At 39.0% G+C, this 18,632-nt stretch overlaps 2 protein-coding genes across 2 annotated transcripts; one reads left to right on the top strand and one right to left on the bottom strand.

Annotated features, from left to right (window-relative positions):
- The first annotated feature begins 8,167 nt into the window (after nucleotides 1–8,167).
- On the top strand, nucleotides 8,168–9,208 carry LOC131327929 (uncharacterized). Its single transcript, XM_058361051.1, has 3 exons — nucleotides 8,168–8,516; nucleotides 8,609–8,684; nucleotides 8,851–9,208. Exons 1-3 carry the CDS (start codon nucleotides 8,168–8,170, stop codon nucleotides 9,206–9,208), a joined length of 783 nt encoding a protein of 260 aa, XP_058217034.1.
- A 2,193-nt stretch (nucleotides 9,209–11,401) lies between these two features.
- Nucleotides 11,402–14,283, bottom strand: LOC131327920 (uncharacterized). The gene is made up of 4 exons (XM_058361042.1): nucleotides 14,218–14,283; nucleotides 12,672–14,166; nucleotides 12,289–12,593; nucleotides 11,402–12,214 (listed from the first exon to the last, which is right to left on the bottom strand). Exons 1-4 carry the CDS (start codon nucleotides 14,281–14,283, stop codon nucleotides 11,402–11,404), a joined length of 2,679 nt encoding a protein of 892 aa, XP_058217025.1.
- Between the last annotated feature and the right edge of the window lie 4,349 nt (nucleotides 14,284–18,632).

The raw sequence follows: 18,632 nt of genomic DNA, 5'->3' as shown, positions 1-18,632 counted from the left end.
AATACAAGAATAGAAGACATTTAGAACCCCCAATCAATCGCCCAAAGGCTTCTACTTTTATCTGTACTTTACATTTCTTGCTCTAGGAGTAGCTTGTAATTTAACCGTCTGTTCGATTGTGTTCTCATAGTCGATTGACTTCTACGCCGAGGAATAATAAAGTCCATTTTGTTGTTCTTCTTTCATCTCCATTTCACTTCATTCAGTTTGCTTCCAGAGAAGTCCTGAAATACGGCAAGGAACCAAACTCCACCATCACAAACACCCACATTTCCAGCACACTCAACAACTCTTAATCGATTCGTCGACTGCAAGTAAAAATAGACAAACAATTTTGGCGCTAGAAGGAGGGCCCTTACTAATTTGGAAGTAATGGCACCGGCAACAAGAAAGCAAGGCGACCGACCAACAGAGCGTCAGAATGAAGGCTTGGAAACCCAAAACGATGTGATGCATCCTGAACAAAGGATGCCCGAGAATAGCCAAGGAAATGGCTTGAGTGCGCCAACGGATATACAGAGCCTTTCTAGGCAGTTGGCACAGGTTTTGTCTAACCCAGAAGACGAAGCGGCACAGGAATTGATTACCCTAATGAGAAGGATAGTTACACCTCCATCTATCATAGATGTTGATGCAAATGGTGTAGTTCATGAACAGTTGCAATCCGGTGATTTGCCTAGACAGGCCCCTCAACAGGTATATTCAAATCCAGTATTTGACTCAAATATGAATATGCATAGTCGACCATATGTAGCTCCAACTGCTTTACGGTCCGCAAGGCCAACCAGTTTTTATCAGAATGTTCCATCTATATATGAAGCTGGAAACAGTAGTGGGAATGGTCAAACTAATGGTATCAATCCTAGCCAGAATCCTCAAAATGGTTTCACAAGGGTCCATGTTATGAACAATGGTCAGCACATGTACAGTTCTGCACAAACCGTGCCAAATCATGGCAATTACACGTACCATACTATGCCAGCTGTGTCAAATAATGGAAATAATGGTCAGTACGTTCACAATTTGCCAAATAATGGCAATGGAAACGGTCAGAATGTCCCTTTCGTACAACCTCACATACCAAATGTTCTGTCACGACCCGCCTTTTATTACCAATAAACTTCAAAATACCCTATATATTACGCACTTCCAGGCCCCATTCTCTCAATATACAAATTACAATACCAAATAAAGTACCTTGCAATTCAAGTTCTTACAACCCAAAATAAAATTTTACAAGTCTAACAAGCCAAAAATATACAAATATTCCATTACGCTCTTAAATAAAAGACTAGAACATATCCCATGATTCTTAAGCCTCGAATCCACCTCCAAACCTGAAAAAGGTTAGATTATACAACGTGAGTCGACACTCAATAGGAAACGTGCTAAAGGCGAAGATAAGAGAACGCAAGCAAAATACACGATACACAAAATAATTTGTTCTAGTCTACTTCTTTTCAAATACATCAATTTGCGAGTATACACTATATCCTAAGAGAAAGCGCAATTTAATGATCCCAAAAAAAAATGCAATACTAACATTTCCTTCTCAAATATCAAACCGAAGTAAATAAATAAATAAAACAATCCGATACGGTACGATACGATGAAAATCCAATTCCCAAGTACCAAGTTATAATCGAACCACGTAAACTCATCTCATCTCATATAATAATCAAATCACGTAAACTCATCTCATCTCATATATCCAAAATCCTTCAAACACAAAACACGTTAAATTATTTAGTTAAGTAGGAGAAAATAAGAGCACATAAGACCGATGGTCCAAATTAACAAGTTGTGTACCAATCCTAGGCGACTGATCAGGTCCCTAATCATCCAAATTTATGGGCTACTAACCCAAAGGCCTATGGAACACCTTATCCCGCGCGGGTTTACGGACTATATACTGACGGATAAACTCATTATCCATATGCTTCCGGCTACACAACAAGTACAAAATGGTCAAGTCAACCTCCAATACGTGGCTCACTAGCCCAAATAACAAGTACCAATTCCAAATCATCCAAACTGCGAGAACGATCATACAATCTAGTCATAGTCTCAACAAAGTCATAATCTAGAATCCCGATTTACGATAGTAAAATTATCATCAAATAAATATACAAGTAGAGTCATTATCAACTGTAGTGTCTAATTACAAGAATTGGTTTAACTTTTCTCTCTGTCATTTTATCAAACACCTTATAGGAATGTATCAAATCATCACATATTAAATCAATCCTTTACTCAAACTGGTCCAACATGCTAAAATTTACATAATCTAGTAAATAATCATCAAGGTCTTTAATCAATCGTGAAAACTCGAAACTCATGAATAACACATGCTATGCATAGTCAACATATACCTTGAACAAGACATAATATGCATAAATCCGCTCTACTTGGAACATATTAAACTTAAAATTGAAAAGAACAACACTATAATCATAGATTTTTAGGTGTATCTCACTATACTTTCCCATATCTAAGCATTTAGCAAGAATCCTACCTCAAAAGGAGAAATCCCCAAATTGCCATGAAATCCCGAATTTGATCGATTGAGATTTTGTTCGGATAGATGCGTAGCTCTTTGTCCGTAGATCACGTTTTATTCTTGCCTTGTTGCGAGATTCACGAGCCTTGACCTTTGATTTTGCATTTGAACCATGAGGGTTTGTGTTGTTGATGAGAGAAAAAAGAAACACGAAGCAGACGCAGGAAAAAGAAAGAAAATGGGGGTCGGCACCCCCACTGATCCAATTCAGATTTTTATGTATAAAAATTACACTATGCACCCTTTATTTACTTAGGCACTCTCTAAAGTCCCACTATTTAATAAGTAGTCAGAACATGACCCCAAAGTACTAAATAAAATAATTAGCAACTAATCGAAAGGATTCTCAAAGTGGGTCCCCCAACACTCTCGCCCTAAGGCTCACAAACTCAGGCCGCACGACGAAACATAAGCATACATAAAGAAATCCATTACTCATAAAATTATTTAATTATAATCCCACGCACCAACATCAATAAAATAAATTTAAAATTAGACACGGGTCTCTACATGTTCTTAGAGCCCCAGATCCCATGAATATTAACAGGGCACAAATATTAGAAGTCAGTCAAGATGTATACGGACCAGGGCTACGCAGGGTAGAGAAACCTATGTTTAGGAAGCCTTACCCACATTGGGTTGACAGTGTGCCTTTACCAAGGGGATATAAAATACTTGAGTTATCACTTTTTAGTGGTATGGAAAACCAATCAACAATCGAACATGTGGGCCGGTTTTGCCTGCAGTTAGGCGAACTAGGTTTAGATGATGTTTTTAAATTGAAGTTGTTCCCGCATTCTTTAACTAAAACAACATTCACGTGGTTCATAAGTTTACCTGCAAATTCCATTCATACGTGGCAAGATATGGAAGAACAATTTCATGCTGAATACTTTAGGCACGAACCAGAGGTTTCGATTGCTGATTTGGCTAAGTTAAAACAAAGGCCAAATGAAACAGCAGAACAGTTCTTAACTAGGTTTAAGAGATTGAGAAACCAGTGCCACTGTAATGTGCCAGAGACCGAGATAGTTCGAATAGCTCAGGATGGTCTCGAGTTTAACTTTTAAAAGCAGTTTAATGGTTCTAATTTCAAAGATCTATTTCAGCTTTCTATGAGAGCATCCCAATTTGAAGCTATCCTACAGGAAGAAGAGCAATTAAAAAATACATCTCTAGGAACGTATTACCAAGATGTAGAAGGAGATATTGAAATCGATGTAGCACAAGTTGTGGGAAAGACTCCCATAATTTTTGACACTCTGGTTAAAGCAGAAAAACCAATGAATATGCCCTCATCCCAGCCCAATAGGCGTGGGGGGCAAGCAAATTATAGACAGCATTCATTGGATTTAGCACAAGCTGACCAAATATTTGATGAGCTGTTAAAACAAAAGTTTATCACCCTCAGTCCTGGGCATATTATTCCTTCTGACAAAGATAGAAAAGGAAAAGAATACTGCAAATGGCACAATTCATTTAGGCATAATACTAACAATTGTGTTACATTTCGAAATTGTGTACAGGATTTGATCCAGATGGGGTTACTGCAATATGCTAAAGGTGACAAGGACCAGATGGGTATTGAATCCAATCCGTTTCCAAAGATTGAAGTGAACATGGTAACGGCCAGCCTAGCTAAAAGGTTGGGTTCTAATATTGAGAAACAAAAGCAGAGGGATGACGATCAAATGCAGACTGAAGAAGAGTCAGCAAAGTCTCGTACTTCCAGATTCCCAAATGATTACCTCTGTATCAGGTGTGGACATGAGGTCCAGTTTGGAGAAGCAATCATAGCAGAAAAGTGCATTCTCCAAGTCCGGACTGAGGTTCAACACAATGGGGGGAAACGATCTTCAAATATATGTTAGAGCCAAATTGATTTATGAAGGCATAGATCCAGGGCTTTTTAACAGAATAGAGTCAGAGCATTACTATGGGCCAGATGATGGACCATTCTTATTCAGAGGACACCCAATGGTGCCTGCAAGGCCCGGGGTACCTTCTTGCCAAGACCTTGAAGCAGTAGGGTATCAATTTCCCAATCGAGGGAGATACCCTAATCAAAGGGGTGTTGGTTCCAGAAGAGGTTTTGGGCCACGAGGAAGAGGACTTTATGGACGTGGGTTGCACCAGCCCAGGATGATAATGCCGCCTAATCATGATCATGAGGATTGGAGCACGCTTAACCACCCAAAATTCCCAGCAGAGGGTTGGTATACCAAAGTATCCAGTTCACAGAAGAGGAGGCTTCAAAGGAAATTTGCAGCCAGGGCTTATGGTGATCCATGGGACCATGTTTTCGAACCACGAGAAAGAGTGGAACCATCGAAGGTTTCGAACATGGTGTGGACCCGAGAGCAAGGAGAGGCCAGTGCGCAGAGAAAACCAACTCTCAAGCATGGGGGGCAAGAAAGTGATGCTGCGATTTCTCCCCAGTCGACTGCCCAACCGAAGGGTAGGAAAGAGTTGAAGCAGAGCTTAAAGAAGAAAATGGAGGAATTCCAGAAGCTCATGGTAGCAGATGATGATGATCTCTTTGACGAGGGTTCAGAACAAGAAGACCTGATCAAAGATGCTTCCCCATCTCCGCAGAGATCTGCAACCTTTGGTGAAAGTCTGGCCGCAATCCAATTCGGGTCAGTACCTATAAATTATCAATGTAATATGATTTTAGTTCTGCCAAAGCAGTTCAAGGCAAAACCAAATCAGCCTATGAACTTGGCAGGTGACGTCGAAGATACCACCCAATCGATTGTAAAAATAATGGATAAAGAGAAGCATTCTCAGTCACAGCCCATTGACGTTGAGACGAATGAACACGGGAACAGTATTGTGGTTCTTAGAACACCTGATGATGCCTCCATAAGGCATTTGAGACCATTATATATTAAACTGCATATGAATGGCCAGCCTATTTCAAAAGTGTTGGTCGATAATGGGGCAGTAGTCAATATATTACCCTCTAGGATGTTAAAAGTCTTGAACAAAACTGATGACGATTTGATCCCAACAGAAGTCACAGTGGGCAACTTCGCTGGAGGATGTTCTCCTGCTAAGGGGGTTATATCTTTACAACTGCAAATTGGAACTAGGAAGATGAATGCAACGTTTTTTGTAATCGATTCTTCATCTAATTACAATGCCTTACTAGGCAGGGATTGGATCCATATAAGTAGTTATGTACCATCTTCTTTGCACCAGGCTTTGATCTTTCTGAAGCAACAGGAAGCAACAGGAATGGAGGTCTTTTGGGCAGACCGACATCCATTCAAAGCAGAGACCAATAATATCAAAGCAGATCTCTACAATGAACATTTATGGCCAACAAGGATAGAAGACTCAGAAGTCAGATCTAACCAAGTTGGGGTAACTGAGAGTCAATTCCTCACATACATTAAAGAAGGATTCCAGGAGCTAAGCAAGGATTTCACTAGGCCTAACATTATATCAAGGCCTGTCAAAAGCGACCAAAAAGTTTTTAATGTTTAGAAATTTATTCAATACAGGAAATGAAGAGTTGGCTACTGTTAAAGCCACTTTTAGGAGGTTGTTTTCTTTTCTTGTTGACAGAAAGTTGCAAGCAGACGAGCCTATTTTTTGTAATTGGGCTGAATGTGTTTTTGATGATAGCCCATTAAACATGAAAGAATTAGGTCTAGCAAACTTGAAACCAGCACCAGCTAAGCTGGATGATGATGGGGCCCAAGTGAAAGATCCCACGGAAGAAGTAAATCTAGGAACTCTAGAAGATCCTAAGATCACGTATGTAAATGCCACTTTGCCTGATGAAATAAAGGAGAAGTTCAAGTATTTGTTGCGTAAATTTAAAGATTGCTTTGCTTGGAGTTATGATGAAATGCCAGGTTTAGATAGATCTTTAGTCGAGCACAAAATACCTATAAAAGAGAATTATGTACCTTTTAAACAAGCACCCAGGAGAATGAAAGATGACGTTCTTCCCCAAGTAAAAAAAGAAATGGAACGTTTATTCGAGGCAAAGTTCATTCGACCGGTCAAATATGCTGAATGGGTCTCAAATGTGGTCCCAGTTTTAAAGAAAAATGGGAAAGTTAGGGTTTGTGTTGATTTCAGAGACCTAAATACCGCATCACCAAAGGATGAGTATCCAATGCCTGTTGCTGATTTGCTAGTCGATGCAACGGTAGGTTACCAAATGCTGTCCTTTATGGATGGTAATGCTGGCTATAATCAAGTATATATAGCAGAAAAAGATACACATAAAATAACATTTAGATGTCCTGGATACATAGGGACGTTCGAGTGGGTGGTTATGGCCTTCGGATTAAAAAACGCAGGAGCAACCTATCAAAGAGTTATGAATTTGATTTTTCATGATTTTCTACATAAAATCTTGGAAGTTTATATAGATGATGTTGTCGTAAAGTCAAATTCAGTTGATGAGCACTTGCATCATCTTGAACAGACTCTGGAAAGGATGAGACTTTACAATTTAAAAATGAATCCTTTGAAATGTGCATTTGGTGTTACAGCAGGAAATTTTTTGGGATTCCTAGTGCATCAAAAAGGAATTGAGATTGATAAAACTAAGGCTGATGCTATCTTGAAAGCACAAGCCCCAACCAATAAAGAAGAGCTCCAACAGTTCTTGGGAAAGATTAATTTCCTTCGAAGATTTATTGCCAATTTATCTGGAAAAACAATGGCATTCTCCCCATTATTAAAATTGAAGTCAAAAAAGGATTTCAAATGGGAACAAGAGCATCAGAAAGCTTTCGATATTTTAAAACAATCATTGGTAGCGCCTCCCGTTCTGATGCCTCCAATAAATGGCAAACCATTGAAGCTATATATATCAACAACACACCGTTCGATTGCAAGTCTGTTAGCCCAAGATAATGAACAAGGCCGAGAGCAATCAATTTATTACCTAAGCAGAAGGTTAAATGATTGTGAAGGAAGGTATTCATGTGTTGAAAAGATTTGTTTGGCATTATATTTTTCAGCAATTAAGTTAAGGCATTACCTTTTGCCAGCTAGGGTAAAGATCATTTCCCAAACCGATATAATAAAGTATATCTTGTCTAGGCCTATTTTAAGGGGGAGACAAGGGAAATGGATATTAGCTCTAATCGAGTACGACTTTGAATACGTGCCTCAAAAGGCAGTAAAGGGACAAGCATTGGCAGATTTCCTATCTGAGCATCCAAATTTACCCCTGGAAGAGGATACCTTTGAGGTGCATTTTTTGGAACTCAGACCTTGGAAATTGTCTTTTGATGGTTCGAAAACAGACAATGGAGTTGGGGCAGGTGTTGTTTTGACATCTCCAAAAGGAGAAATGTTGCAATTCTCCTTCCAACTTGATGAGAGTAGAGTTTTGACGAATAATCAAGCAGAATATGAGGCCTTAATCATAGGCTTGGAAATAGCAAAAGATTTGAATATACGATATCTGAAAGTCTCTGGGGATTCACAATTGATCATTCGACAAGTTACGGGCATTATAAGTGCAATCACCCATTATTGAATTTGCAGCTTGAAAAAGTTCGACGTCTTACTCAAAACTTTGACGAGGTATGTTTTCAGCATATCTTGAGACTTCAAAATAGTGAAGCCAATCAAATGGCCCAAGCAGCTTCGGGAGTTAAAATTCCTGAAGGAGACATGGAAAGAGTGATCAGAATCCAAAAAAGGTTTTTACCCTTCTCAGAGGAAAGGGAAAAAGATCGATTGGATGTATTGGTAATCGACGTTTCTGATGATTGGATGGATCCAATAAAGAATTATCTTCTGAATCCTAATGAGAAGGTAGAAAGGATTGTCAAATGCAGATCCATCAATTATGTTCTGTTAGGACAGGATTTGTATAGAAGAACTTCTGATGGTCTACTACTGTTGTGTGTTAGCAAAGACCAATCGATGAGGATCATGGGAGAGGTTCATGAAGGAACCTGTGGTGCCCATCAAGCTGGTGATAAAATGAGATGGTTAATTAAGAGACACGGGTATTATTGGCCAAACATTTGAGCTGATTGTATTCAGTATGCTAAAGGTTGCCAACAGTGTCAAAAGCATGGACCTATCCAAAGGATACCTGCTTATCAGTTGCAATCGATTATCAAACCTTGGCCGTTCAGAGGTTGGGCAATCGATATGATAAGAGAAATCCACCCAGCGTCTTCATTACAGCACCAATTTGTGGTAGTAGCAACTGATTATTTTACAAAATGGACGGAGGCAATACCTTTAAAAGGTGTTTCACAAAAACAAGTGATTGATTTTATTGAGGAATATCTTTTGTGTAGATTTGGAATTCCTGAAACTATTACTGTTGATCAAGCATCTGTATTCAATGGTAGAGAAGTTATTGAGTATGCACAAAAATATGGAATACAGATTTTAAATTCTACTCCGTATTATGCCCAAGCCAATGGGCAAGTCGAATCGACAAACAAAATTATAAAGAACACCTTAGCAAAGGTAATCGATGATAACCCAAGAGAATGGCATGATCTGTTGCCCAGAGCATTGTGGGCATATAGAACGTCACAAAGAGATAGTACTAGGGTAACTCCGTTCGAATTAGTCTACGGGCACGCAGCGGTTTTGCCAGTCGAAATTAATGTTCAATCTCTAAGGGTGGCACGTCATTATGATCCATAGTTGCAATATGAGGAAGCAATGTTTTTGGACATCGACGGATTGGAAGAAAAAAGGTTACATGCTCTAAACCAAATTCAAGCCCAAAAGAAAAGAGTAAAAAAGGCTTACAACAAAAGAGTGAAACAAAAATCTTTCGCAGTTGGAGACTTAGTGTGGAAAACAATCCTCCCAATCGATTCAAAAAGGAAGAAGGGAAGATTTGGGAAATGGTCTCCAAATTGGGAAGGTCCTTTCCGTATTGCCCAAGTCTTACGGGGAGGTGCATATCATTTGGCATCAATCGAAGGGGTCCTCCATGAAAGGACCATTAATGGAAAATATTTGAAGCATTATTTTCCGTCTATATGGGAGAACATGAGTTAAAACAAAATCTTCCATTTCATAATCCAAAGCTGCCCATGAGTAGGGCAGCATTACAAGAGAGAGTCCAAACAAAAGCAAAAGATCCCAAGAAGGATCTAACAGAAAAGGAAAAGATCCCAGGAAGGATCTAACAAAAAAAAAACCCCTAACCAACCTACAAAAAGGAAAAGATCTCAAGTGAGATCTAACAAAGAAAACCACACCATGACTTCCCCACAAAAAGAAGGCCTATTCTTTAGGCCATTCTTTCCACTGACCAGAGGTACCAGCCATGGAGGACCTGATGTCAGCAGGATCAATCGAAGGAGGCTTGTAGTCGATGGTGTCCTAGTTGGCCACCACAAGCTTGATGGCAGACTCCATCTTTTCCAGTCGAAGCGCCATACCCTCCACTCGATCGTGGATAGCCTGAATCCTTCGTTTGCACTCGTTATGATCTTCCATGAGTGCCCACGAGAGTTCGGTGGCCAATTGCTTGATGTGAGCAGGGGTGATTTGTGTAGAAAGAGGAGTAGAGGAGACGTTGGCGGCCATAATGTAGAAGCACAAGTGTTTGAACTTGTCCTCAGTGTTAGTATTTATAGACCAGGAAGATCTGAAGACGTGGGTCATGGACGGTTACCCCGAGGGAAATTAAGAGACGTGATAGCTGATAGGGTTAGTGGGCTCTCAATTGTAGTTTCCCAAAGTAAGGCGGCTGAAATGCTGCAGCACGACATTATTTGTTGTACTTAACCGTCATTTATTACTGTGCGTGTTCCCTAAAAGTGAAGGGAAACGTCACCATAATCATAACGTGGTATTACCATGATTATAGGTGCCCACGATCCGGATATGTAGGGATCAAGGGTTCTGATTGTATGGTTTGCTCACATCACATTTGTAAGTAAAGGAATACGAACCAATTATGTAAGGTTATTCCTATTCATTCCTATTTATTCTTATGTGAACGTTTATGTGAGTTTAGTCCTTAATTCAAACATGTGAGTATTTCCTTGATCCAATCCAAACATTAGTGTAAGAAAAATCATCCCAAACAATAAGTACGAGAAGGGCCATGGAAGGCCTAACACCCGTTCCGAGTTGCCATTCATAAGTTCTGGCATGCCACCTGCTGATAGGTAGAAAATAAACAGCAAACAAAAGTACTTATAATTTTGTACTAACAAGACTAGTCGACTGACTGCAAAATTAAAGTCAATCATGCAGAAAAGAGGACTTAAAAGCCTCCCATTTAACTACAAGTTCATCACATTTAACTCTGTTTCTCTGCAAGTCCTCACGGGCAGCAGAGACATGTACTGAGACTCCTTTGCCTTCCTCTGCTAAGTGTTTGAAGTCTTTGTCAAGTTGGCTTACTGTTACCAGAAGATTTCCTTTCTCAATCTGCAGTTGACTCAATCGGTGTAACAATTCCTTTTCTTCCTGATCAATAGCCACGAGTCTCGACTTTAAAGTCGAAGCATCAGCATGCATATTCGATAACTTCACTGTCAAGTTGGAAAGGTTACCAATCAAGTCCTGCTTTTGACTTATTTCCTGCTGGTAATATCGAAAGAGGCTGATGTTGTCACCTAATGATGATGCATAATTTTCCAGGATGATTTGTTCCCTGAGGGGGAAAACATGCCTTTGTGACAGGGATTCAACACAGGCACTAAAATCTGTGGACTTTACTGTCATTAACTCCTCAAAAGGAAGCTTTAGGAAGTCAAAGAATACTTGGATTTCTTTCTAGGTCTCTGCACTGAATTGAAGGAAGAAGAAAGAGCTACTGGATTCTGAAACTTCAGTGAGGGATCGAAAGACTTGAGAAGTCGACTCTATCTCCTACATCAAATGGTCCAGTGAATCACTAGAAGATTTAACGTGAGCAGAATCCTCAACACCTACAGGATTTGTTGCCGTTTTGTTCACTGAGCGAGGAGATGTGTTTAGAACAAGGATCTTTGGAAAACTTGCAGGGATCATACCTGCTGGTGATAGGACTTGATTCCTAGAGGGATTGCCAGAAGGACTAGAGGCCACATCCTCTGCCCCTTGTCCACCTCCTTGGTTAGGACTAGTTTGGGCAATGGGGGCAATCTGAACAGGACCCTCAACTGGTCCTTTCTTTTCCAAATCCCTTTCGATTGGTGCTGATGGCACCTCCAAATTAGGTACATTTGCCACCCGTGGAGAAATCTTTTCCTCCTTACCGTCGCCCTGTTGGTTTAGATCAATCTTCTGAGTTTGTTGGGGATTGGGGTCAACAATGGTCTTCCGTCCTGGTACAGCATTGACCACATCTGTTGCAGGCTGAGTTGTTGTGACAATGGGTTGTCGAATGGATTGTACACCAAGCTCAGCAACATTTGGCATCAGAACCGGGCCCTCACCAACCTGCATAAAAGGACTGTCATCCTGCAGCAAGGGATTTTCTTGGTGTAGCAGTTGTTCTTGTAACTCTAGCAACCAATCAGCCTGACCCAAAGGGTCTGATACTGCTGTATCAAAAGATTCATATTGATCGATTGCCAATTCGGTGTCAATTGTCTCTCCTGCTGAAAAGGAGGATTTCTGAACTTGAGAGGATTTTGAAGAATGTTCTTCTTCTTCTTCCATTTCTTCAAAGGCATCAACAATTTTGGTTCCCTTGCCTTTCTGTAAAAGAAAGAAAATGAGAATAGAAAGGCTTTTGAAAAGACAATAAGGGAAAAGAGAAGATAAGAATGTACCCTTGGAGCCAACTCTTTGTCACTCGAGCTTTGTTTTTTGGTGGGTTTTCTTGTTGATTGCTTTGTGGGGGTAGATGCTTCACCAACTTGTCTTTTAGATCTACCAATAGTAGGACTTTTAGAAACCTTTTGGCTCACACCTAATGTGATTTTGAGAGTCCGCGTCCGTGGCCTGGTTTTGGAGTCCTTAATCGATTCAGCTTTCCTTTTCCTAGTATTCCCACTTGGCACAGATGATATGGGAACTGCTCCTGCATGAGGCACAATGGCCTTAGAAGGTTCATCAGGCAGTTGAGCTGTTATCTCTGTCAAGGAAACAATATCTCAATGATTAGTAGAAGCATGACTAATTGAATTGCAAATCAATGAATAGCTGTGCTTACCAGCCTTATCCTGGAGGTATTTGTATTCAGGATCAAGCCTGTATAGGCAATCTGAAAGTGGAGCACTGAAATAAAGGGCTCTCATAGTCGACCACCATTCATCAAAAGCAGGCAGGGTCACATTATTGGTCTTAAAGTCGATGAATTGAAAGGCTTTCACGCGATATTGAAAATTGCTGACCATCAAGGATATCATTTGCGAGTCCTTGGCCTTAATCGTTGGCCTGCTTGAAGCCATCTCAGCAATGTTGGGGTGAACAAAGGGCATTGGAATGCCTTGTGCGAGGCCAAATTGTCTGGCACATTGACAAGGAGAATAATTTTCAAAACCACAGTTCCCAAAAGGAGTGTTATTTAGGGCAAAGCCAACCGGGATAAGTCTTGGAAGAAGGATGCTGGCCCAGAATAACCGTTTAGATTGAGTCATTTTCTCTGCAAGCTGGGGAGAGGCTGGAGGAATATCCTCAAAACATGGCCTTAATTGTTCGGATGCGTATTCGAATTTATCGAAGGGATAGAAAATAGGCCAATTCTTTTTGTTATCTTCATAGAAGAAGGTGAAGTACCTTTGAAAGGATGACTCCTCTGTCTGAGTCAGAAAACCTAAGAAGTATTCAGCATAACTACGGCATGCTTGTAAGGCTTCATCCGATCGAAGAGGATTATTTAGCTTCAGTTTTAGTTGGGGAAAGTATGCATACAACCAAGCTTGGAAAATCCAAAAAGGGCCACCACAAGAATCTGCTATCTTCTTGTCAACAAAGGTGAATAAACCCTTATACAGGGATCCTAGAACAAATGGGGCAAGGGCCAATCTTTTTACTTGAGCCATACAGATGGCCAAGTTAAGGTATTCTTTGGTAACCTTAAGCCCAGGAACTGCCATAAGAAATCGGCAAATCCAAAACAGATAAAATGCAACCTTCTCATGAAAACAGGGTCCAGATGCTTTGGCTTTGAAATGAATCTTAAGCCATTTCGAATAACTAACCCCAGCTGATGGAACAATGAATGGGGGATCATATGGATCAAGAGAAAGTAGGGCATTTACCTCACGGCCTAAGGAAGGGAGGTCGGTCAAATGAGAGATATCCAAAATTGTCGGAGACAATAAGCCACAATGTAGAACTAGGGCATTGGATGATTTGGACCAGAAACAGGCGGCAGCAGCTACGAGTTCAGGATTCATGTCCAAAGGGAATTGTGAGAGCTCGATTGTCTCACGAATCCCCATTGTTTTCCAATCCTCAAAAAGAAACTTCATCATGCGCCTTACCCAGTCTACCCATCCCATTTCGACGGTATAAGGCCAAGAACGAAGGCAGGTGTTCTTATCCCAGCCTGACCATTCCAACGATGGAAGCTGTAGGAGGAGTGGGTCACGTTCTCCCACTGGATAAACTTCTGGAAAGCCATCCAAAAGAGCTGACGAGAAAACTGGACCCAATATACAGTGAGAACTGACGTTATCGTCAGGAATCAGGACTTGGGTGCTCTGATTAACCCCATTTCAGTACGACTCAGGGAATCAGAAGGAATCCTCCACCGCTGACTCGGTAGCCGGATCTTCAACTGGGTCACTGACAATCTGTAGTTTGGATTTCGGTGCCATTTGAGAGCTACTCTAGGGTTTGAAAGTTGTTTCAGAATTTTATGCGAGAAGAAGCTCGAAATCGTGCCCTAAAATTTGAAGCGTTCTGCCTTATATAGGTGGTAAGTTACTAAGAGAAATATTTACCAAAGTTAATATTTAACTCAGGTAAATAGGGGGGCATTGTTTACACCATAATTTGGTATTTAGTCTAATATGATCGATTGGGTCAAAACGTTACACGTGTTAGACTGATTAAACAAAATATAGTATGAAGCCTGTTAAGGAAAAATCAAGTGGACTGATCGACGGTTGATATTCGACTGAACACGTTTCAGAATATGCATCACACACAGATCGTGGGCATGACAATTAATGCAAGCAGGCAGTTGGAGTAATTACCACATTGGGAACATGTGAGATCGTGGAGAAGTAACCGCCTCGTGCAGATAGTGGAGCAAGAATAGGGAGCATGGAGCCACTTAATTCAAATCGGAGGAGGGAATTCCATATGATTTGAATTTCAAGTCGATGACAGCCTATAAATACAAGAATAGAAGACATTTAGAACCCCCAATCAATCGCCCAAAGGCTTCTACTTTTATCTGTACTTTACATTTCTTGCTCTAGGAGTAGCTTGTAATTTAACCGTCTGTTCGATTGTGTTCTCATAGTCGATTGACTTCTACACCGAGGAATAATAAAGTCCATTTTGTTGTTCTTCTTTCATCTCTATTTCACTTCATTCAGTTTGCTTCCAGAGAAGTCCTGAAATACGGCAAGGAACCAAACTCCACCATCACAAACACCCACATTTCCAGCACACTCAACAACTCTTAATCGATTCGTCGACTGCAAGTAAAAATAGACAAACAGTTCTGCCACGATTCTTATTTTTTAGGTACTTATTTTTCACTTTACAAAGTAAATCATTCTCTCATAATATATTACTTTTAACTCAAAAAATAAATACTTATTTTCGTTAGCACAACGGAACCTAGTAGTAGAACACACCCTTAATCCCTTGTTGATAATTGGATACCATAACCGGTCCAAAGAGTCCTTTGTTGAGAAACAAGAACCCAAAAATAAAAAAAGTAAATAGAAAAAGAGAGTACCAAGTTGATTATTGCTTGCAAGTTGCAAGAGGGAATTAATATTCAAGACTTCAGTATACTTCCTCCCCTCTTATAAGATATTGGGCTCACACACAATCCACATGTAGATCTCACATGTTATGTTAGTAGAGGAAAGTTAAATCACGGAGTAAATAATTAGCCGTTGCAAGAAGCCAATGCGGCAATGCTCGTTAGAAATGTAATTGCGAAGTAATAAATTCACATTCTAGTGATGCCAGAAATGTCAAGCGAATAAAGGAGAATATGCCTTTCCAATTCGGAATTGTCGACCCCTACAGCAGCCTTCCTGTTTAAAACCCTTTTTTGTTTGACGGTCTAAATTAGCTTCCAACACATGCAAACAAAACTGGCCAAATAAGGGTCGGCACCCACCGGAGATTCGATAACAACGCGTGCTGGCCATCTCTCTCTCTCTCTCTCTCTCTCTCTCTCAAGCATACTTCCAAAACCAGACATCTGTGTCATCTTGTTCTGAATGCATACAACGTGCAGTCAAATGGAAAATTTGAAACAAACGGAGCCGGCTTTCCTTGAAATAACGAACGTCGGTTTCTTCAGAATTCAAAATTGCAAACTAATTAAGATTTTAATTTTGAAGATATCATTAGTGTTAGTGTTGGAATTTGGGGCCGGTCCGGGACTAAATCGGGTCGCCCATGTGGTCTTGTTTTACTTTGGAGTTATATGAAAATTGTAGCAAATTTTTTTTTTTCCGTTAATTTTAATCTACACTATCCTAGAGGACTTAGAGGAAGGGAATGAGGCTTGCGGGGATCTAACTATATCCGCGTGCATGAAAATATGTAAAGGAGGTCAATTGCACTTCACGCCACTAGTGTAGCAATTTTAATTAAGAGATTTCTAATTTGTAGAACGGTAGAACCTTCTGCCTTTATACCATGATCTTATTCAATGATACAAACATTACATACGACACTGAAAATTTTCAAATGCACATTGTTTTAATTTAAAATTTGCAAAAAAATTCCTGCAGGTCAAACGGTGGAGAGAGTATATATTTAAGAAATGAACGGTAAAGACTGGGTCAAAGTCTGACCATTTAACTCTTTATCATTGCCAACTAGACTTTTTACTTGGACAACAAACATGGTACAATAAAGAAGGGAGGCTTGAAATTTCTATGCATTTAAGCAAGTTGGGGCAATTTAGAGTTTTTGTTCTACGTAAGGTCAAAATTGAAAATTTTGGTTTGTAAACTATCAAATATTCTTGTTAAAAATCAAAGTGAGTGGGGTCACTTGATCCCAATTGTTCTTAGTGCCTCTGCCCATGTCTGCATGAGTTCTGCACCACGCTTGTGTGTTTAACTCCAAACACGTTTTTATGGGCACCACAAAAATATGTGGTATAGCGGCCCTGTGGAGCAATGCTCTAGGAGAATAAAATAATTTCTCATCTCTCCAATCCCCATCGTTGCATATTTTTTAATATTCTTATTTTCCTTCTTTTGTCTCTCGTATTTTATGCCCACAATTGTGATCCATAGCGTTCATCTCGCAGAGCACATAAATAAAAACATATGTAGATACATGATTAAGAGTACAATAAAGGTATTGGTACATATTGAAATGTACATACGATGTACATATAAATTTTGTGGGGCCCATTTCAGGTCCCACAAAGATAATTTGAACCGCCCATTATTTTTAAAATATTTTTTATGGAACCTTATAAAAAATCAGCTCAACTCAATATTGATAATGATTTTTTTTGAAATTATGGGGGTTTTGCCCCTACAAATTCAGAAAAAAATTCTTACTGATATCGAGTCAAGATGATTTTTTACAAAGTTTCATAAAAAAAATGTTGTAAAAATAACAGGCGATTCGAATTATCTTTGTGGGATCCGAGATGGGCCCCACAAAACTCATATGTATATGGTATGAACATGACATATGTACACATAAGAGTATGTGTATATATATACTTGGTAGAAATCAATTTGATCATATATCTATAGATACGTGGTTAAATTTCTTTATGTTCAAGTCTAAAAGTTTAAAATATATTTGGTTTGTATTTTATAATATAATGCAACTGGTTAATGTGTTTATTGATTTCCAATGCAATCATTTTTATACGAGCGATATCTTCTTCACATGTAGTACAAGATGAATGATTTGGATGATGATTGTAATTATATGATGGGCTTTTAAAATAAGAGCATGGAAGGATATGAACTAATGGAGCAGAGGGGACAAGGGGTTTTCTCAATTGACTCCGCCTAGGTTTCATAATCGTGAGAAATCAAGATTGTTATATTGGTTGTCTCATTTCTCTTTTCAGTCAGTGGTGATCTAAATTCGAGTCTCATAGGGAGCACGTTTAGAGTTTAGGGCTATGAATAGCTTTTGAACCCTTGTTGACAAATAATACCCCACTAACCCCTACTGATATATACCATATGACAAAAAAAATCGTGATCGCATTCAAATTGTAAATTTTTTGCTCAACAGGATATTTATACCTAATAGATAAGTAATTGGATAACAACATAATCATGACAAATTTATCTTCAATGAAGCTTGCCATTTGCTAAATTAATTGGATAACAACGTAATCATGACAAATTTATCTTCATTGAAGCTTGCCATTTAATAAATTTGTCTTTTTTGAATTTTTAGATTTACTTTAAAATGTTTGAATTTGTCATTCATTTCAGCAGACAAAAGTACTCACTTTGTGAAAACCATAAAACTTTTTGTGAAAACCGTAAAACTTTCACTATACTTAAATAACTTGTAAGGAAAACCATAAAACTTTTTGTGATGTTTCAAAAATGTTAGTCTATTTTGAAAAGTCAAAGGTAAAAGTATTCAGATTTACAAAATCAATTCTCATAAATGTTTGAAAATGATTTTAAAGGTTAGAAAAATATGGAGTACAATAATGAAAATAAAACCAACTTTTTGAGAAAACGTGCATTACCATTCATTCTATAAACTAAAATTTAATTTTTTACATACTTACCGATATTTGATTAAGCTGGTTATTTGAGATAGTATATTAATTTCAATCTATAAGATAAATGACTCAGATTGGAGTGATAAACACACAATGGAGCCTTAAACAGTACTAGTGGAAACATAAGTTGGATAGAATTTAAACTCTTTTTTATCCCTCCTTCCGATTTTAAATAATCTTTCTACGGAAATTCGTGTATTTTCAGATTTCAAAAAATTATTTTTTTATTTTTTATTTTTTATTTTT

This window comes from Rhododendron vialii, chromosome 1a, assembly GCF_030253575.1.
Source record: "Rhododendron vialii isolate Sample 1 chromosome 1a, ASM3025357v1".
NCBI lineage: Eukaryota > Viridiplantae > Streptophyta > Magnoliopsida > Ericales > Ericaceae > Rhododendron > Rhododendron vialii.
This window is presented reverse-complemented; position numbering and strand designations above follow the sequence as displayed.